This window comes from Manacus candei, unplaced genomic scaffold (genome assembly GCF_025592945.1).
Source record: "Manacus candei isolate 608988 ecotype Guabito, Panama unplaced genomic scaffold, ASM2559294v1 h1tg000106l, whole genome shotgun sequence".
NCBI classification, from domain to species: Eukaryota; Metazoa; Chordata; class Aves; order Passeriformes; family Pipridae; genus Manacus; species Manacus candei.
In genome coordinates, this window is record NW_026138154.1 from 936,937 (window position 1) to 964,368 (window position 27,432).

At 52.6% G+C, this 27,432-nt stretch overlaps 2 protein-coding genes and 2 long non-coding RNA genes across 9 annotated transcripts; 2 read left to right on the top strand and 2 right to left on the bottom strand.

The window, feature by feature from the left end:
- Nucleotides 1–228: 228 nt before the first annotated feature.
- On the top strand, nucleotides 229–20,524 carry PIAS4 (protein inhibitor of activated STAT 4). Its single transcript, XM_051769314.1, has 11 exons — nucleotides 229–331; nucleotides 4,844–5,294; nucleotides 11,166–11,250; nucleotides 12,835–12,876; nucleotides 13,271–13,361; nucleotides 13,640–13,768; nucleotides 13,854–13,959; nucleotides 16,298–16,371; nucleotides 16,918–17,078; nucleotides 19,463–19,593; nucleotides 20,102–20,524. Exons 1-11 carry the CDS (start codon nucleotides 305–307, stop codon nucleotides 20,305–20,307), a joined length of 1,503 nt encoding a protein of 500 aa, XP_051625274.1. The 5' UTR covers nucleotides 229–304; the 3' UTR covers nucleotides 20,308–20,524.
- Nucleotides 530–4,066, top strand: LOC127461479 (uncharacterized). Of its 3 annotated transcripts, none has more exons than XM_051769323.1 (2): nucleotides 530–1,268; nucleotides 1,365–4,066. In XM_051769323.1, exon 2 carries the CDS (start codon nucleotides 2,438–2,440, stop codon nucleotides 3,395–3,397), a length of 960 nt encoding a protein of 319 aa, XP_051625283.1. In that variant the 5' UTR covers nucleotides 530–1,268; nucleotides 1,365–2,437; the 3' UTR covers nucleotides 3,398–4,066. The 3 variants fall into 3 exon arrangements, with proteins under 3 accessions (XP_051625283.1, XP_051625285.1, XP_051625286.1); XM_051769325.1 differs by having other exon boundaries at nucleotides 1,420–4,066; XM_051769326.1 differs by having other exon boundaries at nucleotides 530–1,090; nucleotides 1,420–4,066.
- Nucleotides 20,525–20,767: 243 nt separating the features above from the next.
- On the bottom strand, nucleotides 20,768–21,806 carry LOC127461486 (uncharacterized). 3 transcript variants are annotated; one of them, XR_007900085.1, is made up of 4 exons: nucleotides 21,774–21,806; nucleotides 21,546–21,696; nucleotides 21,390–21,507; nucleotides 20,768–21,312 (listed from the first exon to the last, which is right to left on the bottom strand). It is a non-coding gene; the product is annotated as an uncharacterized LOC127461486 (long non-coding RNA). The 3 variants fall into 3 exon arrangements; XR_007900087.1 differs by lacking the exons at nucleotides 21,546–21,696; nucleotides 21,774–21,806 and adding an exon at nucleotides 21,697–21,755 and having other exon boundaries at nucleotides 21,390–21,429; XR_007900086.1 differs by lacking the exon at nucleotides 21,774–21,806 and having other exon boundaries at nucleotides 21,390–21,468; nucleotides 21,658–21,701.
- Nucleotides 21,807–22,294: 488 nt separating this feature from the next.
- On the bottom strand, nucleotides 22,295–22,762 carry LOC127461488 (uncharacterized). 2 transcript variants are annotated; one of them, XR_007900089.1, is made up of 3 exons: nucleotides 22,598–22,688; nucleotides 22,428–22,556; nucleotides 22,295–22,386 (listed from the first exon to the last, which is right to left on the bottom strand). It is a non-coding gene; the product is annotated as an uncharacterized LOC127461488 (long non-coding RNA). The 2 variants fall into 2 exon arrangements; XR_007900090.1 differs by having other exon boundaries at nucleotides 22,316–22,427; nucleotides 22,461–22,556; nucleotides 22,638–22,762.
- Nucleotides 22,763–27,432: the final 4,670 nt, after the last annotated feature.

Genomic DNA, 27,432 nt, shown 5'->3' on the forward strand with positions numbered 1-27,432 from the left:
CTCCCTCCCCATTCCCCCCCTTCCCACCCCCGCTCCCCCCTTGTCCCCCTTTGTCCCCTCCCCCGCTGCCCCCCCTCGGCGTCCCCTCAATTTACGCCGCGCGGCCCCTTTAAGACTCCCCGCGCGGGGCGTGGCCTCGAGGGGTGTGGCCGGGCGCGCGGGGGGCGGGCGGGCGTGGCCGGAGAGCGCCGCTCGCTCGCGGATTGGGCCGTTCCCCTCCGGCGCGGCCCCGTCCCCTCGGGGGCGGGTCACGTGACCCGGCGGCGGCGGCGGCGCCCGGCGCGGTGGACGCTGGAGGCCCAAGATGGCGGCGGAGCTGGTGGAGGCGAAGGTGAGGGGGAAGCGGCGCCGCCGCCCGGCCCGCGGGATCCCCCGCGCGCCACTGGCACGACCCCGGCGGGGGCGAGGCCGCGGCGGAGCAGCGCCGCGAACCGCCGAGCGAGGCGCCCCCCCGGCACCGCCCCCGCCGCTTTCTCCCCCCCCCCCCCCCTCCTTCCCCCTCAGGGGGCTGCCCCGCCCCGGCCGCAGGGCCGCGGCCCCCGCCGGACCTCACGGGCTTTTACCGGGCCGGGGCGACCCGCGGCGCCGCCGGCAATCCCCGCAGGGCTGGGCTGACCTCGGCGGCTGTTAATTCGCGGGATTAATTAGCGCAGGTGCTGCCCCCGCGCCCCCCGGTCGGTGCCCGGTGCGGGGCGGCCCTGAGGGCCCTCTGTGAGGGGGTGAAGCCAATTCCTGCCGGCGCTCGCGTTCTGTTCCCAGGGCGGCTCGTGCCGCCTCTTGAATGCCGCGGGAAGGGAGCGGGTTATCCCTCGGGGATCCCTGTTTTCCCTCGGGATCCCGGCGCTCGGGCACTGCGAAGGGAGCCGGGGGTTCCCCGTGTCCCGCCGTGGGTGAGGGGGTGGGGGGGGGCAGCGCCCGGGACCGGCCGGTGCCTCCCCGCAGCATCCCGGGACAGCCGGTGCTGAAGGAGCGGCTGGGGAGTGTCCCCTGGGAAGAATTCCCTGGGAAGTGTCCCCTGGAAGCGTTCCTTGGGGAGAGTTCCCTGGGAAGTGATCCCTGGTAGTGTTCCTTGGGAAGAATTCCCTGGGAAGTCACCCCTGGAAGCATTCCTTGGGAAGATTTCCTTGGGAAGTCACGCCTGGAAGCGTTCCTTGGGGAGAATTCACTGGGAAGTCACCCCTGGAAGCATTTCTTGGGGAGAATCCCTTGGGAAGAATTCCCTGGGAAGTCACCCCTGGAAATGCTCCTTGAGAAGAATTCCCTGGGAAGTTACCCCTGGAAATGCTCCTTGAGAAGAATTCCCTGGGACGTGTCCCCTGGAAGGATTTCTTGGGAAGAATTCCCTAGGAAGTCACCCCTGTAAGTGTTCCTTGGGAAGAATTCCTTGGGAAGAATTCCCTGGGAAGTCACCCCTGGAAGTGTTCCTTGGGGAGAATTCCTTGGGAAGAATTCTCTAGGAAGTCACCTCTGGGAGTGTTCCTTGGGAAGAATTCCCTGGGAAGTCACCCCTGGATTTCTCCAGGATTCCCCAGGTGGGATCTGGTGGAGCAGCCCCACCAATGCAGAGCTCTGGAATCCTGATTTTCTGGCAGTTAAACCCCTTTTCTCTCTCCTCTTTAGTTACCTTTTTTTTCCCCCCCCTCATCCAAGATATTTTGGGACACATCACGACTCCCAGAAATTTTAACTCCAGCTTTGGGCTTTGCAGATGAAATGACACATTTAATGAAAAAGGAGAAAATCAAATGGCATTTTTCTCTCCAGTCTTAATTCCCACACATTCAAAAGTGGCTGTTAAATATCTCTGGTATCAGCTGTAGCTTTCTTAATTAAAAAAAAAAATAATCTGTAGCTGTTTTATTCCAGGAAATTATAAGACTACTGTAAATTCCACAGAAATCTGACTTTTATCCTTTTTTTTATTTAATTATTGTTGAATCTAAGAGTGGGGTGGAGGTTGGGGAAGAGAGACCTGCTGGATCTTTGCTGCTGGATTGTTTTTTAACTGGGATTTCTTCTGGAAATCCCATATTTCCCACAAACCAGGAAGGACATTGGGTGAATATGTGTGGATATCTATCAAGTGCATTTCCAGGGCAGCTTAAATTTTCAAACCCATGTACTTTATAAGCTCTTTTTATTTTTTTTTGGCAATTTTAAGGCTGTTTGGTTTCCAGGGAACTGCAACACCAACCTGGCCAAGCTGTAACCATGGAATAATTAACAGGAATAATTTGGGTTTTTAACCTGATGGGAAGTGTGGCACAGCCTGGCCTTTAAATCTGCTGATGCTTCCAGGGCTGAATTCCCACAGAGAGAGGGAATTTTGGGAGGCTGGGATGGGTTTTCTCACTTATCCGACGCCGGAATTGAGAATTCCAGGGAGCCACCAAGGAGCTCCTGGCTGGGATCACGGAGTGCTTGGCACAGCACCCACATGGGGCTTGGAGATGTTCTCTGGGAACACACTGCTCTCTTGAATCAGAGAGTCACAGGATCAGCTGGGTTGGAAGGGACCTTTGAGATCATCAATCCAAGCCTTGATCCAACCCCGCTGTGGTTCCCAGCCCATGGCACTGATGCCACATCCAGTCTGTCCTTGAACACCTCCAGGGATGGAGAATCCACCCCTTCCCTGGGCAGCCCATTCCAATGGCTGAGCACCCTCTCTGCAAAGAAATTCTTCCTGATCTCCAACCTAAACCTCCCCTGGCACAGCTGCAGACCCAGCCCTCTTGTCTTGCTGATGGTTGCCTGGGAAAAGAGACCAATTCCCCCCCCGGCTCCCCCCTCCTGTCAGGGAGTTGCAGAGAGTGAGGAGGTCTCCCCTGAGCCTCCTCTTCTCCAGGCTGAGCCCCCCCAGCTCCCTCAGCCTCTCCTCACAGCACTTGTGCTCCAGTCCCTTCCCCAGCCTCGTTGCTCTCCTCTGGACCTGCTCCAGCCCCTCCATGTCCTTCCTGAGCTGAGGGCCCAGAACTGGACACAGCACTCCAGGGGTGGCCTCACCAGTGCTGAGTCCAGGGCAAGAATCACTTCCTTGGCCCTGTTGGCCACCCTGTTCCTGAGCCAGGCCAGGATCCATTGGCCTTCTTGTCCCCCTGGGCACACTCTGGCTCCTGTTCAGCTCCCTGTCCATCCCCACTCCCAGCTCCCTTCCTGCCTGGCTGCTCTCCAGCCCCTCTGGCCCAGCCTGGAGCTGCCAGGGGTTGTTGTGGCCAAAGGGCAGGACCCGGCCCTTGGCCTGGTTGAACCTCATCCCCTTGGAATCAGCCCGTGGATCCAACCTCTCCAGGTCAATGTCATCTTAATATCCTTCCATCCTCTAAAAAAGGGGATGTTCCCCAAGATCCTGGGCGTGGAGGAGGGATTCTGGAGGGGGTTTTTTGCCCATTCCTGAAATCCACTGGTGACCCCGGTTCACCTGAGCCTCACCTACCACCCAGCTCCCCTTGATTCCCTTCCTCTGCCTTACACCAACACCAGTGGGGAGGAAATTTTCCCTGGAATTCTCTTCCCAGAGGAGGGAGGGAATTCTCTCCCTGGGAGGTTTGGGTGCCTCGAGCCTGTGTGCTGAAGGAGTTCCTGTGCTCTTCTGCACGTGGGACCTGCTGCTTGAGGCCTTGGTGGGCACTTCTGCTTCCAACTGACCTGTCTCCAGGATGCTCCCTTGGAGCATCTCTCTAAGTGATTTTTGTGTCATTTGATCCCTTTGCTGGTGTTTGTTTGTCAGGGATTTTTGTGTAATTTGATACCTATCCTGGTGGTTTTTATTGAAGTGATTTTTGTGTAATTTGGTGCCTATCCTGGTGTTTGTCTATCTGGAATTTTTCTGTAATTTGGTGCCTATCCAGGTGTTTTTCTGTCAGGGATTTCTGTGTAATTTGGTGCCTATCCTGGTGGTTTTTATTGAAGTGATTTTTGTGTAGTTTGGTGCTATCCTGGTGTTTTTCTGTTAGGGGTTTCTGTGTAATTTGGTGCCTATCCTGATATTTTTCTGTCAGGGGTTTTTGTGCAATTTGATGCCTATCCTGGTGGTTTTTTATCAAAGTGATTTTTGTGTAATTTGGTGCCTATCCTGGTGTTTTTTATCAAAGTGATTTTTGTGTAATTTGGTGCCTATCCTGGTGTTTTTTATCAAAGTGATTTTTGTGTAATTTGGTGCCTATCCTGGTGTATTTCTATCACAGTGATTTCTGTGCAATTTGATGCCTATCCTGGTGTTTTCCTATCAAAGTGATTTTTGTGTAATTTGATCCTTATCCTGGTGTTTGTCTCTCAGGGATTTCTGTGTAATTTGGTGCCTATCCTGGTGGTTTTCCATCAGTAGTTTTTATGTAATTTGGTGCCTATCCTGGTGTTTTTTATCAAAGTGATTTTTGTGTAATTTGGTGCCTATCCTGGTGTTTTTCTATCAGTGATTTTTGTGTCATTTGATGCCTATCCTGGTATTTTCCTATAAAAGTGATTTCTGTGCAATTTGATCCCTATCCTGGTGTTTGTCTATCACTGATTTTCGTGCAATTTGTTGCCTATCCTGGTAGTTTTTTATCAGTGATTTCTGTGCAATTTGTTGCCTATCCTGGTGTATTTCTATCACAGTGATTTCTGTGCTATATGATGCCTATCCTGATGTTTCTCTAATTTTCCTAATTACATTTCAATCACCCATCTCTGTGTCGTTCACACCCTTAAGAAAAGGGGAAGCAAACCAAGCGCCAACACCGAGTTTGCACAACTCTGGGGGTGGAACTTTTTACTACTTGCCTTCTAAATGAATAAATCAAGAACCGACAACCTTTGCCTCTCATAACTATAAGACCCTCTCCAATTTTTTATCCCCCAGAACATGGTGATGAGTTTCCGGGTCTCAGATCTTCAGATGTTGCTGGGTTTTGTTGGCAGGAGTAAAAGCGGACTTAAACACGAACTAGTGACCCGAGCTTTGCAGCTGGTCCAGTTTGACTGCAGCCCTGAGGTGTTCAAGAAAATCAAGGAGCTCTACGAGACTCGTTACAGCAAGAAGAGCTCGGAAGTGGCTCCGCCGCCGCCCCCGCAGCAGCAGCAGCAGCCGCAGCAGCCCCGGGCCGAGGCCCTGCCCTTACACTCGTCCTACGACCGCGGCAGCGCCGTGGCTCGGACTCTGCCCACCCCCAACATCGACTACCCCGCCCTCTACGGCAAATACCTGAACGGACTCGGGAGGTTGCCTCCCAAAGTTGCCAAGCCCGAGGTTCGCCTGGTCAAGCTCCCTTTCTACACCACCCTGGACGAGCTGCTGAAGCCCACGGAGCTGGGTGAGTTTGGGGGAGGGATGGAGAGGGGCAAAGGGCCTGATTGGAGTGTTGGGAAGGTGGTTTTGAGGCTCTGGGAGGTTGGGAGGCAGGAGAAGCTGATGGATGTGGTGGTGGGGACCCCTTCCTGTCCCTCCTTCCTGTCCCCCCTCTCTTACCCCCCTCTCTTGCCCTTTCTTGCCCCCTCTCCCCCTTTTTCCTCTTCCCTTTCTCCCCCTTTTCCTCTTCCCCCTCTCTCCCTTTTCCTCTTTCCCTCTCCCTCTTTTCCTCTCCCCCTTTTCCTCTACCTCTTCTCCCCCTTTTCCTCTTCCCTTTCTCCCCCTTTTCCTCTTCCCTTTCTCCCCCTTTTTCCTCTTCCCTTTCTCCCCCTTTTTCCTCTTCCCTTTCTCCCCCTTTTTCCTCTTCCCTTTCTCCCCCTTTTTCCTCTTCCCCTTCTCCCCCTTTTTCCTCTTCCCCTTCTCCCCCTTTTCCTCTTCCCCTTCTCCCCCTTTTTCCTCTTCCCCTTCTCCCCCTTTTTCTCTTCCCCCTCTCCCCCTTTTCCTCTTCCCCCCTCCCACTTTTCCTCTTCCCCTTCTCCCCCTTTTTCCTCTTCCCCTTCTCCCCCTTTTTCCTCTTCCCCCTCTCCCCCTTTTCCTCTTCCCCCCTCCCACTTTTCCTCTTCCCCTTCTCCCCCTCAAACTTTAAAGCCTAATACCACTTTTCAGCACTTAAAATACCTGACCTGAAGCATCCTGTGGATGAAAGAGGGTGGCAACACATCAAACTGTATTTTTTGCTTTATTTTTTGTGCTTTCCATGCTTATTTGTATGTGGTGCTGTGAATTTTTGAGGGAAAACTGGAAGAAGTGCCTTTTTTTTTTCCCCTGGGGCTTGGAGACTGATTTTTACATGATTTTTGGTTTGGAGAAACAAAGGGTGTTGTCAGGGATGTTAAATAGAACGTTCTGGTAGCAAATTCAGCGTGTGGAGGGGAGAAGTTGTGTTCTGCTGAGCCTCATAAATCCAGGGGTAATGTCAGACTTCACAACTAAACGGTCTGAGAACTTGGGAAAAAAAAGATGTTGTGGCTTGGAGGGAAAAAAAAAGACAGATAAAGATATGATTGTGCAGGGAGAAAAAGAAAAAGGGTTAATTAGTCACATTTGACACCGTTTTTGGAGGTGTTAAATACATCAAAACAGCTCAGGGGTGACAGTGGAAAGCTAAAACCTTATAAATGTTTGGGGAATGGGTTTGTTCAGCCTTAAATGTGCAGTGTGTTGGTAATGCCAGGGGAGGATTTTGAAGGAAAACGGATTTTCAAGAGGGTGGAAGAGCATCCAGAGGCAGGAGAAGAGCCTGGATGGACTATCTGTGGTGAACAGGTTTTGTTAAAAATGGACATTAAATCTCCTCAGAAGTGAGGGCTCATTAAATGAAGTGTCTCCCCCCCTGGAAGGTGACACCTCCCCAGGGTCAGCACCTCCTTCCCTGGAGCATATTTGGCTCATTTTCCATGGGGCTGGAATGGTTTCTGTGGAGCCACAAGGAGCTGGGTGGGAGCAGATCCTCAGGTTTTATTTTCCCAGTCTGGGCACAACCAACAACATCTTCCCAACACTGGTTTGATTTTCCCAACCTGGTGACCTGCAACTTTCTAATTCCTCCTGCAACTTTCTAATTCCTCCTGCAACTTTCTAATTCCTCCTGCAACTTTCTAATTCCTCCTGCAACTTTCTAATTCCTCCTGCAACTTTCTAATTCCTCCTGCAACTTTCTAATTCCTCCTGCAACTTTCTAATTCCTCCTGCAACTCTGTAATTCCTCCTGCAACACTAATTCCTTCTGCAACAGTGATGGGAATGAAGGTACATTTGTGTCTCCCCAACCCGGGGTTGTCTCCAGGTGTTCCTTTGCTCCCTTGGAGCAGCTGGAGCTGGAATAACATCCCATTAAGGGGTGGGTTTGTTGGGGTGTCCTGTGCAAGGCCAGGAGCTGGATTAAATGATCCTTGGGGGTCCTTTCCAGCTGAGGATATTCCATGATTCTGTGATAAAACACTCCAAGGCAAACCAAGTGTTTTTCCACGTGGAAAAATGAAACCACTTCGTGGTTTGTTGCCCAGATTTCCCATCCTGTGCCTGGCCCAAGCCTGAGCTCCTGCCCTACTCCTGATGGAGCTGGAAAATCCCAGCTCCATTTAGAACCCCCCTGCTCCTGGGGCTTTCCCTGGGCTCCAACAGGGATATTTGAAGCTCCGTGGCGGGAGCGGGAGAAGCTTCATTTACGTGTTCCCTCCTTAATGAACAGGCTCTCCTGCCTCTTGGAGATGATTGCTTTGGGATCAGAGGTGATGCCTTTGGGCTGCAGGGAAGCAGATTCCCTGAAGGACTCTCCAATTACTGTTATTCTTGGAGAGAAAGGTGCTCCAGCTCAAAGCAGATCCATTGGAGAGCAGCTGACATCCCGCTTTTTTGGGGGGGAAACCCCATGTAAGGTTCGAGTTTAACACCTGAATTATGGCCATGAGCACTCCCTGCTTTGGTCTGAGGATGAAACATGAAAGGATTGTTCTAATTGAGGGGAATCTTGAGATTCCCTTGGGGAGATGATGCTTCAAATGACTCCTGATCTGACACCTCGGGGAGGGATCGAGCGCTGAGACCTGGGCTGGGTTTTAAGGAGTTCAGGGGAATATTTGTGGTGCCTCAGCTCTTTGCTGAGCTCTTCACTTATCCTCTGGCACCTTTTGGGGTGAAACAGTGTGAATATAGGAATTCTCAGGGGTTTTTATCCCAAATATTTGCCGTGAAGTCCCCACCTCGGAGGTGGCCGAGGAAGGACTGGCTGTGGCACTCAGTGCTCAGGGCTGGGGGACAAGGCAAGGTCAAAAGTTGGATTTGATGACCTTGGAGGACTTTTCCAACCCAAATAATCCTGGGATTCTGTAGATAAAGAGCCTTCTGGAGGCACAACTGACCTTGGGAGTGCAGCAAGGCCGTGTTGTCCGGAAGGTCCTGCTGGGATTTGTTGGATTTTCCCTTGGATTGAACAGCTCTTCTCTCCTGTGGGAGCACTAAAACTGCTCCAGCCCTTCCCCAAAGCTGGACTTTGCCTTTGGAATCTCCAAAGGTGATGCCAACATGACCTCTCTTCCCTGGGGATATAATAATGTGGGATATTAAGTTTGAAAACAAAGCTTTGCTGCAGGAAAACCCCCAAACCCCTGAAATCAGACCTTATTTTGGGGTCCTCCTGCTGGAAGAGCTGCAGGGGGGCTTGGCCTCCCAAAGTGGGAATCCACTGCAATCCCAGAAAGTCCAGGATGAGGTTTGCCAAGTGTTTTCTTGGATTCTGGAAGTTTTGGGAGGATTTGCTTAAAACTTGAGCCCCTGCTTTTGGCAATTCTTAAATGAAGTTGATCCCAAGAGCCAACAGGAGCTGAGTTGTGTCCAGAGGCCTCTGGCCTGGAAAAAAAAGGAGAAAATTCCATTATTTTCCAACATTTAGCTTTAAAAAACTCCAATTTTTTTTTTCCCTGACTGCTGAGTGAGAGGTGAACACCTGATTAAGTTCCCTGAGGAGGGACTTCCCAAATTTTGGGCTCCTTCTCCATTTTAAAGGCTAGCTGGGACTTCACCTGGGTCCATCCCAGAGATTTTTTCTCCCAGTTTTTCAGGGAATGTTCTCTTGTCCTTTTCTCCAAAGCCCCCAATTCTGATTTCTGCTGCCAAGATGCATCCTCAGGGTGTATCTTTGATTTTTCTTCTCCCTTCAGCTGGTTTTTTTTTGTCCAGGTAAGTGCTTTGTGTCCCTCTCCAGCACTTTTCCATGAGCAGGACTCCTCAATTCCTGCCTGGAGAAGGATCTCCCACAGTAAAAAAGAAGGAAAACAGGGAAAATTTGCTGCTGCTGCTCATTTCTCTTCCTTCATACCCACAGCAGAATTATTAACTCAGAAACATGACTGGTTTTTATCCTCTTTATGCCAGTTGTGCATTTTTTTTTCTATGAGTGTGCTTTATATGTCTTTTATATTCTTTTTTTTTTTAATAAAGGGAGAGCTGATAAAAATGCAAAATAAAAAAATGAACATCTTATAATTCCCCTCATCAGGTTTGCTTTGTCTTCGTGGGACACTGTTTATAACAACATTAAAAATCACTTTTTGTTGTTGTTGTTCTTCTCATTCATCCCTTTCCAAAAATAACTCCTGAAAGGCTTTGACTTGTGCTGGTTAATTTTGGGCAAGAGAGATTTGGGTGGAGACTGGAGTTCTACACAAATTTCACGGGGGTATCTTAATTATTACTATTTTTAGTGGATTTTCTGAATATTTTAAAGCTGAATTACCAAAAGGAAGCACCTGGAGTGACCTGGGTTGTCACCAGGCCTTCCAAGATCCGAGGGTTTATCCTTCATTTTCTCTTATCCATGGAAAAGTTCCCCTTCCTGCTCCTCAAATCCCACTGGTTGGGCTCGGAATAAACTTTGCAGTCGAGGTGATGCAAAGGAAAAACACCCCAATGTTCAAAAAAAAGCTGTTTTAGCACTTCCTCTTGGTGTTCCTGCCGTGACTTTCACCAGCTCTGCATGAAAACAGGAACTGAAAATAAACCAGGTTTGAATTTCACCTTTTTGAGCTCTCAGGCTTCATTTTCCCCACTTTAAATGGGTTTAATCTGCTGATTATTGAGAGCTAAAAGGCCACAATCAATGCTGGGGGCTGAAAACATCTCTCAGAGGGAGTTTCTGCCCCAAGTCGTGTTTTGTCTGGTTTTTCTGCTGGTTTTGGTGTTCTCTGAGCTGAGCTTTTTGTTGCTGGGGTGGGTTTTTTCTTTTCTGGAACCTTCCTGCTGCTTTTCCATGGTTTTGTCTCTTGGGTTTTTTGGAGTTCTGGTCTCACTGATGGGCTGAACACAGGACTTGGTGGCTCCTTGATTATTTGAAGGGAAAAAAATACTAAAAAACCCCCTAAATAATAAAAAATATATTTATATATATATATATATATTTCTTATTATATAATACATAAAATATATATTATATATTTTATATATATTATATATTTTATATTTTATATATTATATTAATATTTACTAATATATTATATTAATATGTATTATATAGCATTATGTTTAATATATAATATATATAATATAATATAATTATATATAATACATAATTATATAATTATATACATATAATGTATATACTTTCATTATATATAATATAAAATATATAATATGTAATTATGTATTATATATTTTATATAATACCTTATATAAAATATCTATTTTAAATATTATATAAAATATATATTTTATATAATATATATTACATTATATATTATATATAATAAAAGTATATATTAAAATATATTTTTATTTTTTGTATTTTTAGTATATATTATATATATAATTTATAGTGTATATATATAATATAATATATATTATATAATAAAAATGTATATTAAAAATATATTTTTTATTATTTAGGGGTTTTTTAGTATTTTTAGTGTATATATTATGTATATTGTATATATAGTGTATATATATATATAAGATATATAATATAATATGTTGTATATTATATATAGTATAATATATATAATATATATTATATAATAAGAATTGTAAGTCATACTAATAAAATAATAATAATAATAAATAACTAATAATACTAATAAAACACTAAAAAAACCCCAGAAAAATCAGCTCCTAAATCCTGTGCTGTTAAAACCAACCAGGAGAGCAAAAATCAGAATTACCAAAAACTGGGAGTTCTGTGAGAGAAAACAAGGCTTGGGATTCCAGAGAACCTCAAAAAATCCCCTTGTGCTTCCAGCTGCTCCTTCCAGGTCGATGTTTAATCTGCTTTTTTTCTCCTCCCCAGTCCCCCAGAACAACGAGAAGCTTCAGGAGAGTCCGTGTATTTTTGCATTAACCCCAAGACAAGTGGAGCTGATCCGAAATTCCAGGTATTTTCCCCTTGGGTGTCAAGATTCCAAGGAAACACAACCAATAATTCCTGTAATTCCTCAACCTTTCCTCCTCTTGGAAGCTTTTGTTCCCTGCCAGGATTTGTTGGAGGCCATGGAAAGCACAGATTTACCCCTCCAAGCCTTTAAATTGGATTTTTACTCCTCCAATCTCCCTTTTCCACGGGGCAGGAAAAACGGGAATAAATCCTGGATGACCCCGAGCTTGTGCTGGGAATATCAAATATCTGCCAGGTTTTTTCCCCTTTCCAAAGGGGGAAAAAGCCAGACTTTAAAGCTTTGTTTTGCATGTGAAAAAGAAACTTCCTCAGTTGGGAAGGATGGAATAGGAACTGCTTGGAAAAAGGAAAACCAGCTTGGATTAGGATTTTCCCTGACCTCTGTCCCCATGCAATTTTGGATTCCAACAATGAGGCTCCTCAGAGGTGGCAGGGAGGTTTCCTCTTGGCTCACCTGCTCCCTTGGGCCTTGATGCAGAAGAATTCCCCCCAAAATGAGGCATAAAACCTTCCCAAGATTTCTCTTTATGCTAAAGAGAAACATATTTCACATATATTTATGTTCCAGAGTCGGAATCTCTCCAATATCCTGGTTATTGTGGGTTAACAGAAGGGGGAAGCTGTTGGAAAACTTCTCAGGAAGGGAATAATAGACCATGGGATTCTTTCTTTCGGGGGGGATAAAAAACTGCTGGTTCTTGATGCTTTTTTCTCCCCATATTCAGATTTTTGGGGGAAAACTGTCCTGTTGAGGAACAACTCCGATATTTCTGGGGGTCTGAAATGCTCACGTGGGTCCAGCTTTAGGTGTGATGTCCCCACACCTAAAACTGCCCCATCAGCCTCTGTCTGTCCAGGTTTCATCCCTTCCCTTCCCAAAATTTATCCTAAAACCCCGAACTGGAACGTGAAATACTCTCAGGGGCAAATCAAGACTAATTTAGGGATTTTCCCCTAAAGCCTCGAGCCTTGTGCAGGAATTAGAGGATGTTTTACACCCCTTTTTGCCCCCTAATAAAATCCCTTTGTTCTGTATATCCATGACTTTCCTGATTCCTCTTCAAATCCTGTCAGGAATGGCCCTGCTGAAGGTTGCAATATTCTCAGAGGTGCCATAACACTCAATCCCTTGGTTTTGCATGAGCAGCTTTAGCTGAATAATTAAAACACAGGCAGTCTTGAACACTGGCAGGTAAAGCTGACCTTAAAACCTAGTTTTTTTTATAAATTCTCACACGAATCAGCAGAAGGGAAATGGAGACTTTTCACCTGAAGGCTTTTAAAAGCTGTGGGTTGGTGCATTAAGCAAAAAAAAAAAAAAAAGAATAATTGTAATAATTACAGAACCACTGATATTTGCAGGGGGAATTGTACAATTTAAATAAAGGTCCATGAAGTCATTTTTTTAAAGGAATGTTAAAAAATTAAAAAGGAATGAAGCTCTTGAGTCTGGTAAAATTGACAGCTGGGTTGGATGGGTGTTTGTTTGGGGGGTTTTTTGGGGTTTTTGGGGGTTTTTTTTCACATAATTAATCTGAACTTTCCCTTTCTTTAATTTTACCAGGGAGTTGCAACCCGGGGTGAAATCAGTTCAGGTGGTGCTAAGGTAGGTCTGGGCATGGGGGTTGATTTCCAAAACTCTGAAAACCCAGGAGAGACTGGAAGATCCTCTGGATGCAGGAAGGATTCCAGAGGGGCAGCTTCACACCGGGGGAGGGAGGGAACATTCCAGCAAAAGGCAGCCAGTTTTCCATGTGGATTTTGTGGCTCCAAAGATAATTCACAGGGAGCTGTAAAGAGCACAAAGAACTGTCTCAAGCATCTTAAACTCTGCTTTTTGACCTCCTCCTGCCTGTGCTGCTGGAGTTGGGGCTGGACAAGTGTCCCATGTGCCCTCCCAACTGCCATTGGATTGGCTCTGCTGTGGGATTTTGGGATGGGGATGTGCAGGGCCTTTTGGGGCAATGGAGATGGTCAGAACTGTGCCATTTCTTTTCCAGAATCTGCTACACAGACACCAGCTCTCCTCAGGAGGATCAGTACCCTCCCAACATCGCCGTGAAGGTGAACCACAGTTACTGCTCCGTGCCGGTAAGGATTTGGGGGATCCGGGAAGGATTTGTGGGGTTCGGGAGGGAATTGATTTCCCCATGAATGCCAAGAGTTATAAAAATGCCCCTGCTCAGTTTAAAGCTAATTTTCTGGTGGTTTAGCCTTGTTGTTAATGAAATTCTGTAAAAAACTTCAATGCTCTGACCGTTCAGCTCCGTGTTTTCCCCCCCCATCCTTGAGAACTGAGTGGAATTCAGTGGAGCTGACCCCGTGTAGGAGTAAAAGGTGAATAAAGACATTTAATCCTTTTGCCTCAGGGCTACTACCCATCCAACAAACCCGGAGTGGAACCCAAAAGGCCCTGTCGTCCCATCAACCTCACGCACCTCATGTACCTGTCGGCGGCCACCAACCGCATCACGGTGACCTGGGGCAACTATGGCAAGGTGGGTGCCAAGGGAATCGCCCAGAATTCCACAGGCAGGGCAGGAGGGCAGCCCTGGTCACCCTCTGCCTCCCCTCTCTCCTCAGAGCTACTCGGTGGGGCTGTACCTGGTGCGACAGATGACGTCGGCAGAGCTGCTCCAGAGGTTGAAAACCATCGGGATCAAACACCCCGAGCTCTGCAAAGCACTGGGTGAGTCCCTCTGGCTCCAGGAATCATGGAATCAGAGAATCAGCCAGGTTGGAAAAGACCTCTGAGATCATCCAGTCCAACCCTTGATCCAACCCCGCCGTGGTTCCCAGCCCGTGGCACTGATGCCACATCCAGTCTCAGCTTAAACTCCACCCCTTCCCTGGGCAGCCCATTCCAATGGCTGATCACCCTCTCTGGAAAGAAATTCTTCCTGATATCCAACCTAAACCTCCCCTGGCACAGCTTCAGATCCAGCCCTCTTGTCCTAGTGCTGGTTCCTGGGAGAAGAGACCAACCCCCCCCTGGCTCCCCCCTCCTGTCAGGGAGTTGCAGAGAGTGAGGAGGTCTCCCCTGAGCCTCCTCTTCTCCAGGCTGAGTCCCCCCAGCTCCCTCAGCCTCTCCTCATGGGAATTGTGCTCCAGTCCCTTCCCCAGCCTCGTTGCTCTCCTCTGGCCCTGCTCCAGGACCTCAATGTCCTTCCTGAACTGAGGGCCCAGAACTGGACACAGCACTCCAGGGGTGGCCTCACCAGCACTGGGGGATGTCCTGGCTGGAACTTCACAGAATCCCAGGATATGCTGGGTTAGAAGGGACCCCCCAAGGATCATCCAGTCCAACCCTCAACCCTGCACAGGCCCATCCCCAAGAGTCACACCCTGTGCCCCAGAGAATCATCCAAATGCCCCTTGAGTGCTGTGCCCACTGCCCTGGGGAGCCTGTTCCAGCACCCAGGCACCCTTTGGGGGAAGAACCTTTTCCTAAGATCCCAAGCTAACCCTCCCCTGGCACTCCAGGCCATTCCCTGGGGTGCTGGCAGTGGGCACTGCAGTGCCTGCCCCTGCTTGGCAACAGCTGCCACGTTTGATACCTTTTCCTTTCAGTTTTTACCTGACCAGCCTTGCAGAGAGCTCTGAGGTTCTCCTGAACTTCAGAGGATCCTCTCGTTCTCCTGACGCTTCAGCTGAGCCCTGGGAGCCATTCCCTCAGAGCCAGCACTCCCAGGATGGCCTCTGGAGCTGGGAGTGGCAGGCAGAGGTTCTCCAAGCAGCTCTCCTGCCTTTTCCACAGGCCTGTGCCTCCGGTTTTACTGAGTCAGGAACTTCAGGGCAGAGATCAGTTCCATTTGGTGACTTTAACCAAGTAGGGATGTTGTCTTTATTCCTGTCCCTTTGGGTTTTGCTGCTTGGAAGTTGTTGGACATCCAGAACTTTGCTTTCATTGCTCTGCTCTGTTCTGTGAGTGACTCCCTGTCACTCAGGCTGCCCTTTGGCTTTGGTGGCATCTCGTTGCTGACTCACCTTCCTTTGCATAAAAAACTCTGTGGAGTTTAGTACAGGAACATTTTCTAAGAACAGAGATGGTGGCTGTGCATCCAAAACACCTCAATCCTGATTAGGAGATCCTAGAAAAAAAAAAACCCACCCATTTCTCCTTCCCGTGTCTCCCGAGTTATTGATGCTCTGACAAAGAACTTCATAAAAAAATTAAGCTGGGATGAAAAGGCTCCTCATGGGAAGAAAACAACCCCAAATCTTGTAATCTCCTGGGAATTTCACATGTGAGAAGTCACTCTCTAATTAGAGCTGGGTGCTGCAGGACTGTTTGTAGCTCCCTGTCTGGAGACATCTCGTTATGACCTGAAAAGGTCAAAAGAAATGGGTGACTTGCTCCAAAGGAAAATGGTGATGGAAGTGTCAAAGGCCGTTGCAGGCAGCAGTGGGAGCAGCAGCTCCTCCTCAGGACTTGGGGAGCAGTTCAAAGCTCATTTTGTTGATATTTCTTTGGCACCCTTGGTGTGGAACCTGCCCCTGTGGGACCTGCCTGTCTGCTGCTCCCTTTGATTGCCCTGCAGCTCCTCTGGGTTTTCCTTTTGGGATGCAGCAGCAGGGGAAGGAGCCCTCCTTTCCTAACATCTGATCCTTCCCAAATATATCCTGGATGGCTGCTGGGATGGGTTTTTCCATGGCTGCCTTGCTCTGAGCTGGGAACCTCTGGCTCTGTTGGTGTTCCTGGGAAACATTCTGCTGGAATAACTGACCTGGGCAGCTTAGGAGCTGCAGAGCTGCAGTGCTAAGAGTGGGGAAATGATGGGAAAATGGGTGTTTACTCTCATTTTGACTTTATCCCTGCTTTCTGACCAGCTGAGCCTAAACTGACTTTGCTCCTGAAGTCTTGCCATGAGCTGGAGCTGAATCCATCCACTCCTTCCCTCCCTGGGAGGGAAAAGGCCTCGTGCACAGCCAAGGGCTGTGGGTGAGCTGCTCCTCCTGTGCTGCACCTTGTTTCCAAGGCTGGAATTTGCAGCTGTTCAATGTTGTGCCCTCTGCTCTCCCTGCAGTGAAGGAGAAGCTACGCCTGGACCCGGACAGTGAAATCGCCACCACGGGTGTCCGGGTGTCCCTCATCTGTCCGGTGAGTCCGGCTGTTCCCATGGGATCAGCCTGGTTTGGGTTGGAAAGAACCTTAAAACCCATCCAGTGCCACCCCCTGCCATGGGCAGGGACACCTTCCACCAGCCCAGGTTGCTCCAACCCAGCCTTGGACACTCCCAGGGATGGGGCAGCCACAGTTTAGCTGGAAAATCCTTTCACGGCCTCGCCACCCTCCCAGGGGAGAATTCCTTCCTGATATCCCATCTGACCCTGCCCTCTGGCAGTGGGAAGCCATCCTCCTTGTCCTGTCCCTCCATATTTTGTCCCAAGTCCCTCTCCAGCTCTCCTGGAGCCCCTTTAAGCCCTGGAAGGAGCTCTCAGGTCTCCCTGGATCCTTCCCTTCTCCAGGTGAACCCCCCCAGCTCTCCCAACCTGGCTCCACTCCCCTATTTAGACCATTTTCACCCCAAACCCCAAATCCCCTGCTGGACCAGCATTACAAACTCCCAAATCCTTCTCCTTCAGAGGGGGAACTGGGGGATTCCTGGGCTGTTCCCTGGCTGACATGGTGCCCTTGGTCCCACAGCTGGTGAAGATGCGTCTGTCGGTGCCGTGCCGGGCGGAGACCTGTGCGCACCTGCAGTGCTTCGACGCCGTCTTCTACCTGCAGATGAACGAGAAGAAGCCCACGTGGATGTGCCCTGTGTGTGACAAACCTGCCCCCTACGACCAGCTCATCATCGATGGGTGAGCTTGGACCCCTCTCAGCCCCTTCCTCCCCTCTCCTCGTTCGCCCCGAGCGTCTTCGCTCGGGAGGTTCCTCCTCAAAGCTCTCCCCAAAGTTTCTTCTGCCGGCGCAGAATCTCCACGCTGAAGTGTCACAGCAAGACCCAGATCTCTCTCTGCCATTCTTGGGTTGGTTTTGGGGTTTTTTTGGAATGCTCTGAAGCATTTTGAGGATTGAGAATTTGCTGCCTCACTCACGGGCTGGTGTCTCGGTTGACAAGATGTCTCCTCGCACGGAATAAATCCCTTCGTAAACACCCGGGAAGACGATTTTTGACAGGAAACATCTTGTTTTCCTCAGTGTGAGGTGCTCAGCAGCTCACAGGCAGTTCATGGCACGCTGCAAATTTGATCTGGGGACCTTCTCCATCTACCAGAACGTCCTGCCCTCGAGACTGAGGCACAGAGGCAGTTTTGGGAAGAGTTTGTTCTGTCTGTGTGACTGATCAGTACAATTCCTGTGGCTCTTGTGGGTGTCTTGGTGACAGGGCTGGGAAAGATCCCTCAATAGCAACTCCTGCTGTATTTTCCAGGGGGGAAAAGCAGGAGATTCAGATGCAGTGGAGGGACAGAATTAAACTGCTTTGGTTATGTTTTCCAGGCTGGAGGTTTTCCCCATCCACCTGGACTCCCTGAGCCTCCCAGTCCTGGTTCCTCTGGGGACACCCAGTGGGGGTTGATCCCTTCCTTGGGGTCTTTAGGGCCCCCCAGGTCCCTGTGGGGTGTGGGATGTGCTGGGAGGGACCAGACCTTTGGTGCAGCACTTTTGGGGTGGGTTTGGAAGCAGCTTTGTTGCCCCAAAATTCTGGGAGCCCGTTTGTGGGCTGGGACCACCAGCACTGTCATGGTGCTGGCCAAGCCCTGAGCCACCCCCAGGACTGCTGGAGCCACACACGTGGTTCCTGCCTTCTGGAAAACCAGCTCCACCCTCATGGCTCGTGGAATTGGCCTCTGATGCAGGTTCCTTCAAAAGTAGGGAGGGTTTAGAGGGGTTTTTGGGGTGCATCCAGCTCCCCTGGCACACGAGTCTGTTCCCAGGGCCGATGGTTCTCGGAGCGTCGCCGCGTTTGTGGCTCCTCGTTTGATCCAGGAGCTGTGGCTTTCCAGGCAGTCTGGAGGCTGGAGCAGCCTCAGCACAGATAACCTGTTTGCTTTGTCCTCTGGCCAACCCCAACAGGAAAATCCAGTTCCTTGGAGATCCCTAACTAGGGGAAGGTAGGAGGGGTTGGGCTGTGGAAGCCCCTCGTGTCCTGGGTGAGGAGGAGGAGGAGGGTGTCAGAGGGGAAGGCTCAGCAGCCTTTAATCCCTGCTCTGCACTGCTCAGGGATGAGTTTTGGTGCTGGTGCTGTTGGATGAAGGTTGTTTCAGATTCCCTGGAAGTGGCTGAGGGAACCTGGCACTGTGAGTCAGGGAAGAGCCGGAGGCTCCCGAGGAGGGAGGTAGTTGGTCGGGTCTGGGATCCTCAGGGCCTTGGCAGCTTTTTGGGAAGTGCAGCTTGGTGGTTGCTCTGCTGGATGATGGGATTGTCTGTGGAGACAATTCCTGCAGGAGCTGAGCAAAGCTGAAACCCTCTCAGTGGTGGGTCCTAAAGTTTCTCCTGAGCTTCTAAGTTTTTTGCTACGAATTCTCCCTTCTCCTTGAAGGGAAATGCTCGAGTCCAGGAGGGAATGAGGCCTTGCAGTTCCAAATAAACATCCCAGGCAAACAGTGGGACACAGGGAATAAATCAAGCCCCCTGTTTCTCTGGGCTCAGGGCCTCGTTCCAGTTGGATCCCTGCAAGGCCTGACCTCGAGGGATCCACTCCAGGTGTAATTCCAGTCCTGAACAGGGTTTTCCTGTTGCAGGGAGGCTCCATGTGTTGTTTTGATGGCAGCTGTGGAGATTTGGGAAATAAAACACTAGGAAGGAAGCGAGATGCTGCTTGTTGGATTGCTGATTTCCCAGTGTGACAGGATATTTCACCTTCTGCTAATGCCACGGTGGGAATGTCCCTGGGAATGTACCCGGGAATGTCCCTGGGATGGGACAGCAGGCTCTACCTGGAAGCAGTACCTGGGAAACTGGGTGAAGAGGCAAAACTGTCTTTAACTGCACCTAATTAAGGTGGTGCTTGATGGTTTGGGTGCTCCCAGTCAGGGAGGACTGGGATGGTTTCACCCTCAGAACCGGCGCTGGTTTTATGGGGAATAAATTCCACGACTCCCAAGAGCTCCCAGCTCAGGAGCTTTCTGCCATCACCACATTCCCTTGACATGTAGGGCTGGTGAAGGTAGAAGATGCAGGGTCTCTGAAGACACTGTGCTGGTTGCCTGGGCTGTGACAGCTCCTCCTGTCTCCCGTGCAGGCTCCTGTCCAAGATCCTGACGGAATGTGAAGACGCGGATGAGATCGAGTACCTGGTGGACGGCTCCTGGTGTCCCATCCGAGCTGAGAAGGAGAGGAGCTGCAGCCCCCAGTGCCCAATCTTAGTTCTAGGTGAGTCCCCGTGGGGATAAAGGCTTGAAATCCCTGTAGGAAATCACAGAATTCCGGAATGATTTGGCTTGGAAGGGACTTTCAAGCTCATCCATTCCCACCCCCTGCCGTGGGCAGGGACACCTCCCACTAGCCCAGGTTGCTCCAACCTGGCCTTGGACCCTTCCAGGGATGGGGCAGCCACAGCTTCTCTGGAAAATCCATTTCAGTGCCTCCCCACCTTCCCAGGGAGGAATTCCTTCCCAATATCCCACCTGCCCTCTGGCAGTGGGATAATTCCTTCCCAATATCCCACCTGCCCTCTGTCAGTGGGAAGCCATTCCCTGTGTCCTGTCCCTCCATCCCTTGTTCCAAGTCCCTCTCCAGCTCTCCTGGAGCCCCTTTAGGCCCTGGAAGGGACTCCTAGGTTTCCCTGGAGCCTTCCCTCCTCCAGACTGACCATCCAGGAGCGTTGGAGCATCCCCTGCCCCGGGTTTCACTCCCTCCTCTCTCCCCCCACCCTCTCCAGGCTCCTCGGATGTGAACGGGCTCCTTCCCCCCCCTGCCGGGAACGGCGAGAACGGCAAAGCCCCCGCGGATGTGGTGGATTTAACACTGGACAGCTCATCCTCCGAGGAAGAGGAGGAGGAGGACGAGGAAGAGGATGATGATGACGAGGGACCCCAACCCAAACGACGCTGCTCTTACGAGAAAGGTTTAGTCTCTGCCTGCTGACGTGGCTCCGCGTCCCCACGGACACACTTGAATACTCTGGTGCTTATTAAACTGGAGGAAAGGGGGAGAACGTCCTCTCCCACCTCATCTCCCTCCCTCCCTCATCTCCTCTGACTTTCCTATTCCGAATTATTCATTAAAACGAGAGAGAGAAAAAAAAAAAAGAAAAAAAAAAAACACAAAACGGGAAAAAGAAAAAAAAAAAAACAAAAACAAACCACAAACAAACCATTTTGAGCTGCTTCTTGGTTGGAAAACGACCCCACTCAGAGCCTGACCCTGAACTGGAGCCTGAAGGAAGGAAAGTGTCTTAAGCCAGGCAGGATCCTCCCTCCCCTGGATGCCAGGATCAAGGGAGTTCACCTGCACACCTCCAGGACACCCAGCCCTGCATCTCCAAAGCCGTGGGCAGTTTGATCCTCTTGTTAAATAACCATTCCTTAATTAATCTAAAGGTTTTGCTGGGGGTGGGGGAGGGAGGGGGAGGGGGGAGGGCAGGGTTTGTGTGTGAGGGGGGGGGTTGTATAACCCAGCAAGGATAGAGGGGAGGGTTTGTAGGGGTGGGGAGAAGGGAGGGGGCATGGGGTGCCAGGGCTGAGCTGGCGGGGTTGGAAGCGCACTGTTCTTAGAGAGGAGCTCCTGCAGCTCTGCACCTCATGCAAAGAGACACGGTTGGAATCTTGATCCTAATCCCAAGGGAAACGTAGAGATTTGTGCGTAGTGACTTGTTTTAGTTGAGCAGAAGCCATGGGGGGGGATGTTGAGAGGGAGGGAGGGAGGGGAGGGAGGGGCTGGAACCACAAATCTGTTGTATTTTTGAAGTGCAATAACTTGGTGTTTTTGAAGACTGACAAGGGCTGCGCATTCCCTTTTCGTTGAGGTTGGTTCTGGAGGGCAGTCACAGCCCCTGGGGGTGGGGACAGGGACCTGCAGGGCACCCCCTCACCCCTGGGGACAGTGGAGTGACCTGCAGGACTGTCACACCCCTGGGGACAGTGGAGTGACCTGCAGGGCAGTCACACACCCAGGGGTGGGGACAGTGGCCTGCAGGCCACCCCCAGACCTGGGGACACTGGAGTGACCTGCAGGGCACCCCCACACCCCTGGGGACACTGGAGTGACCTGCAGGGCAGTCACACCCCCAGGGATGGTGACCATGACCTGTAGGCCACCCCCAGACTTGGGGATGGTGACAGTGACCTGCAGGATTGTCACACCCCCAGGGACAGTGGAGTGACCTGCAGGACTGTCCCACCCCTGGGGACAGTGAGGTGACCTGCAGGGCAGTCACATACCCAGGGGAGGGGACAGTGGCCTGCAGGACAGTCACCCAGGGATGGTGACCATGACCTGCAGGCCACCCCCAGACTTGGGGACAGTGACAGTGACCTGCAGGACTGTCACACCCCCAGGGACAGTGGGGTGACCTGCAGGCCAGTCACACCCCCAGGGATGGTGCCCATGACCTGCAGGCCACCCCCACCCCCGGGCACACGTGGCACTGAGCAGGAGCAGGGGCAGGGGGGCCCTTCCAGAAAATGCCAGGGGGGGAATCTCAGTTTTTAGCCAACTACCTCGGTAACTCCAATTCAGGTTTCTTCGAGCCCCGGGCCCGGCCGGGCGGGGGGAGGGCAGGGCCGAGGGCTCCGGGCTTTCCACTCCTCTGTCCCCACTTTGGTGCCAGAGCCAAAGCTGCTCCGTGCTCGTGATGGCAAAACGTTGTTGCTTTTGAGTTTGTGACCCGTCACAACCCTTTTGACTTTGATGTCTCAGAGAGTTTCTGTCGTGACCTTTGTCCGCTGACTCCTCCCAGCTCCGCTTCCCTCTGGGCCTCGAGGCTTTTCCCACCAGGATGGGCAGGGAGGGGCCCTGGGCTGTGCCCACGGGGTGATGCCCCCGTGCCCAAGGGTTGGCCCAAGGCTGAGCAGAGACCCCTGAGCACTGGGCAGGGGGGTTTTGGTGTTACTGGGCATTGCCAGACCCCAGACCCTCCATCCTTCCTTCAGCCCTTGCCCTGGGCACCCCAAACCCTCTGTGCTTCATCCTTCCTTCATCCTTCCCCCCTGGGCACCCCAAACCCTCTGTGCTTCATCCTTCCTTCATCCTTCCCCCCTGGGCACCTCCAACCTCCCTTCATCCCTTGCCCTGGGCACCCCAAACCCTCTGTGCTTCATTCTTCCTTCATCCTTCCCCCCTGGGCACCCCAAACCTCCAACCTCCCTTCATCCCTTGCCCTGGGCACCCCAAACCTCCAACCTCCCTTCATTCCTCCCCCCTGGGCACCCCAAACCCTCCATCCTTCCTTCATCCCTCCCCTTGACACCCCAAACCCTCCATCCCTTGCCCTGGACACCCCAAACCCTCCATCCTCCCTCCATCCCCCCCCAGCACTCAGGGCACAGAAAGGGGGGTGTTGGGGGGGTGTTGGTGCATTCCCAGCACTCCCCCCTCACTCCCCAAAATCCCACCCGGAGGGAAAAGCCCCCGAGGTCCCCCCAGAGCTGCCCTAAATCCCAAACTTCTCCCAGCTGCAGAGGGGTCACCCCCCCAGCTCTGGGGGCTCCTCTCCCACTCCCCCCCTTCTCCCACATGGGGTGGGGGGTCCCTGAGCTCCCAACCCTCCCTGCCCGGCTCCGTTTTGCCTCCAGACCTGGAATTTGAAGGCAAAAGAGGGAGGGATTCTCCCCTTTTCTCCCCAGGTGTCCGACAGGGAGCGTTCCTGGAGCATCCCGGTTTTACTTCCACGGGGGAAACTCGCACTTGTTTGCCACAGGCTTTTGCTTTTCCTTCTCTTTTCCTGGTTGTGTGTAAGCAATATGTTTTCAGGTTGAAACAGGGGTGGGGGTGGGGGAAAAAAAAAAAAGGGGGATTTAAAACAACCTAAAAAAAAAAATAACCCGGGTAGAGCTCCAAAATCGAGTTTTACTGTACAAAGTTCTGTGCTCTCAGCCCTGGCTGCACAGTAGCTTTAGAGTCCACTTTGTTTTTTCCTAATATTTTTATTCTAATTTAATTGCTTTTAAACTTTCCAGGCCAAGCAACTGTTTGGAAACACCGTGCTTGTGTTAGTGCTTTCTGTTGGAGTTGGCCAGCTCTTCCTGTACATATGTTTTGGGTTTTGTTGTTTTGTTGGTTTTTTTTTTTTCCCTTCTATACTGTTTGGTTTTTTTTTTTTCCTGGTTTTATTTTTTTTTCCCCTTTGTTTTGTAAAGAGAAGAGAAAAAAAAAAAAAAAGGACAAAAAAACCATAAAAACGAAACGAAAAAAAAAAGAAAAAAAAGAAAATTATTTTTCTTTCCCTCAGTACACATTCTTCAAAAGTTCAAATTATAGTGTTTGTTAAATAAAATGAAAGATTTACATTTAATTCCGTGTCGGCTTGTTGGGATTTCTGACCTCGGCATCTCCAGGAGTTCCCTGGGAATCACCAGGATCACACCAGGAGCTCCAGAGGCTCCCCAGGATTTGCCTGGGGATCCCCAGGAGCTCCCCCAGGTTTTCCAGGATCTTCCTGAGCTCCTCAGGATTTCCCCAGGAGTCCTCAAGATCTTGCCTGGGGTCTCCAGGAACTCCAGGGGGGTCCTCGGGGGCTCCGTGAGCTCCCTGGAGATCCACAGGATCCTCAGGATCTTCTCCCAGGGTCTCCCAAGGATCTTGCTCTGAGTCCCTGGGATCTTGCCTGGGGTCTCCAGGAACTCCCTGGGGTCTCCCTGGGATCTCCAGGATCTCCCTGAGGTCCCCAAGATCTCCCCAGGGTGCCCAGCAATTCGTTGGGGTTCCCCAGAATCTTCTCTCGGGGTCTCCAGGATCTCCAGAGGGTCCCCAGGAGCTTCCTCCAGGTACCCAGGATCACCCTGAGCTCACCCCAAAAATGAGCCCCAGGGGCCAGGAGGATCCCAGAGCAACACCCAGGTGTGTGTGTGTCCCCCAGGCTCCCAGGATTTCCCTGGGCATCCCCAGGATCTCTCCAGGGTCTCTCCAGGATCTCACCAGGGCCTCCAGGAACTTCCTGAGGGTTCTGAGGATCACCCTGAGCTCCCCCCAAAATGAGCCTGGAGGGTCCTGGCTCAATCCCAGTCCCCCTCCACAGGCTCCCAGGATTTCCTGGGCCATCTCCAGGATCTCTCCAGGGCCTCCATAAACTCCCTGGGGATTCCAAAGGTCGCCTAAAATAAGTCCCGAGGGTCCGTGCCCGCGGCAGGAGGGTCCTGGCTCATCCCCTGCCCCCCTCCCCGATGTCCCCCCGGATTTGGGGGGCAGCCCCAACCCCCCCGGGCCCCGTCCCCGCGGGCACCTCGGTGCCACTTCGAATTCCTCCACCTCCAGGGGGATTAATCATTTTATTTATGAGGCTTAAAGGCCTCAAATCCCGCTAAAGCCGGGGCTTTGCCAGATAAACAGCCCGCTTTGGGGGCAGCGCGTTTGTGAAAACACAATTAGCAAACCCTGTAATCTGCACTAATTACCGGGGGCCCCGAGCGCCGGCGGCGGCGGCGGCGGCGGCAGCGGCACCATGGGGGACACGGGCACCGGGGGGCACCGGGGGGACACCGGGGGGCACCGGAGGGACACCGGGGGGCACCGAAGGGACACGGGCACCGGGGGGCACGGCGGGCACACGGGGCAGGGGACGCGGCGCCCACCCGGAGCCTCCTTCACCATCGAGTCGCTGCTGTCGGAGCGGCGGGACGGGACCCCCCCGAGCCCGGAGCCCCCCGGGAAGAGCCCCCCGGGAGGAGCCCCCCGGCCCCCGGCCGAGCCCGGGGACAAACCGGCGCAGTCCTACATCGCCCTCATCTCCACCGCCATCCTCTCGTCCCCCGAGAAGAAGCTGCTGCTCTCCGACATCTACCAGTGGATCATGGACAACTACCCCTACTTCAAGAACAAGGTGAGGAGGCCGGAGCCGGGAATTCCTGGGAATTCCCTCCCTGTTTTTCCTGGTGTGGGGTGGGAAAAAATGTGAGCTGGGTCCGGGGTGCTGCTGGTGTGTGTGGGACTGGGCTGGGGGAACTCACCCCGTCTCTGCTGATCCCAATCCAGCAGGAAAACGCGTCGGGATCTCGGTGCCGGTGGGGTTGGTTCACTCTGGTGTCCACTGGTGGCGGCTGATCCCAATCCACCGGGAAAAGGAGTGTGCCGGGATCTCCCCAGGGGTCCCCAGGATCTTCTCCCAGGGTCTCCCAGGGTCTCCAGGATCTTCTCCCAGGGTCTCCCAGGGTCTCCAGGATCTTCTCCCAGGGTCTCCCAGGGTCTCCAGGATTCAGATCTTGGTGCTGCTGGGGCTGGTTTCTCCAGGCACTCTTCACTCAGGTGCCTACTGATCCCAATCCAGCCGGAAAATGAGTGTGCCAGGATCTCCCCAGGGATCCCTGGGATCTCTTCCCAGGCTCTCCCAGGGCCTTCAGCATCAGGATCTTATTACTAACAGTGCCAGTGGGGCTGGGTTCTCCAGGATTCTCCAGGCACCATTCCCTCTGGTGCCTGTTGGTGCCTGATCCCAATCCAGCGGGAAAAAACGCCCGTGCCCACGTCCAGACCTCGGCGCTGGTTTCTCCAGGCACCGTTTCCCCTCTGGTGCCTCCTGATGTCGGCTGACCCCAATCCACCGGGAAAACACGTGTGCAAGGATCTCCCCAAGGGTCTCCAGGACCATCTCCCAGGGTCTCTCTAAGGGTTTCTTCCAGGCTCCAGATCTGTGGGTTTCCAGGCTCCAGATCTGTGGATCTCCAAGATCCAGATCTCGGTGCTGCCGGGGTTGATTTCCCCAGGCACCGTTGGCTCCGGTGCTGCCACGGGGCACGGGGTGGGCACGGGGCGGGCACGGGGTGGGCACAGAGGGGCTGTGAGGGGGGGCTCAGCCTGGCTGACTCCCTCTCCCTCTGTGCCCAGGAGAAGAGTTGGCGCAACAGCGTCCGGCACAACCTGTCCCTCAACGAGTGCTTCGTCAAGGCCGGGCGCAGCGACAACGGCAAAGGCCACTTCTGGGCCATCCACCCCGCCAACCTCGAGGACTTTGCCAAGGGCGACTACCACCGGCGCCGGGCCCGGCGGCGCGTCCGCAGGTCAGCGGGGGTGCCCGTCCCGGGGGTGGCACGGGGGGTGGCACAGGGGGCTCAGGGTTTGGGGCTCAGCGCTCACCCCCCCCCCGCTCTGTGTTTGCCCCCTCGCAGGGTCAACGTCGGCTTCTACCACCCCTACGCCCTCTACGGCCTCGGCTGCTGCTGCCCCTGCTGCCCCCCGGGCCCCCCCGCGCCCCCCCTGGCGCTGCCCCCCCTGGCGCTGCCCGGGCCCCCCCCAGCGCTGCCCCCCCGAGCGGCCCCGCTGGCCGTGGGGGCGGTTCCCCCTTCCCCGCGCCCCGGGGGTTTTCCTGCCCCGCCCGCCCTTCCTGTAACCCCCCCCCCCCCGCTCGGCCCGTGTGGGACCCCCCCCTTCCCCAAAATGTGGGGGTGGCTTCAGGGACACTCAGGATGTGTCATCCCCCCCCCGCGACCACCACGCCAAGGGGTCACCTGTGTGTGTGTTCCCATTACTGCTGACCCGGGGTGGGGTCACACCCCCTGAGGGACCCCCCCAGAACCCCATCCCGTGTTCCCCCCGAGCCCCCAAATCCTCCAGCACTCACAGGACCCCCCGGGATGGGACCCACAAGCCTGTAGCCCCCCATTGGGAGCGCTGGGCAGACTGGGAGGGCACTGGGCAGAGTGGGAGGGGGCACTGGGCAGACTGGGAGGGCACTGGGCAAGTTATGGGGGCACTGGGCAGACTGGGCAGGCACTGGGCAGGCACTGGGCAGACTGAGGAGTGCCCCCCATGTTGAACTGGGGCGTTGGGACCTCCCAGGATGGGCCCCGCTGCCCTGTATCCCCCCCATTGGGAGCACTGGGCAGACTGGGAGGGCACTGGGTAGACTGGGAGGGCACTGGGCAGAGTGGAGGGGGGCACTGGGCAGACTGGAGGGGGGCACTGGGCAGACTGGCGGCCCCCCCCCCCCTTTGCCTTTACTCTCCATTTGGGATTTTTGCTCCGTGGAGGAGCAGCCTCAGCTGGGACTCATCCCTCCCACCCCCCAAAAAACCCCCTTTGCAGCCCCGGACACCCCCAAAACGGGGATCCCCCCCCGTC

What these genes read in the sequence shown, in the direction of transcription:
- LOC127461479 (XM_051769323.1), top strand. Translation starts at nt 2,438, where the DNA reads ATGGGGCTTGGAGATGTTCTCTGGGAACACACTGCTCTCTTGAATCAG.
- PIAS4 (XM_051769314.1), top strand. Translation starts at nt 305, where the DNA reads ATGGCGGCGGAGCTGGTGGAGGCGAAG. An exon ending in CGAGCTCTGCAAAGCACTGG is followed by an intron (nt 13,960 to 16,297) that starts GTGAGTCCCTCT and finishes CTCTCCCTGCAG; the next exon opens with TGAAGGAGAAGCTACGCCTG. An exon ending in GGGTGTCCCTCATCTGTCCG is followed by an intron (nt 16,372 to 16,917) that starts GTGAGTCCGGCT and finishes TTGGTCCCACAG; the next exon opens with CTGGTGAAGATGCGTCTGTC.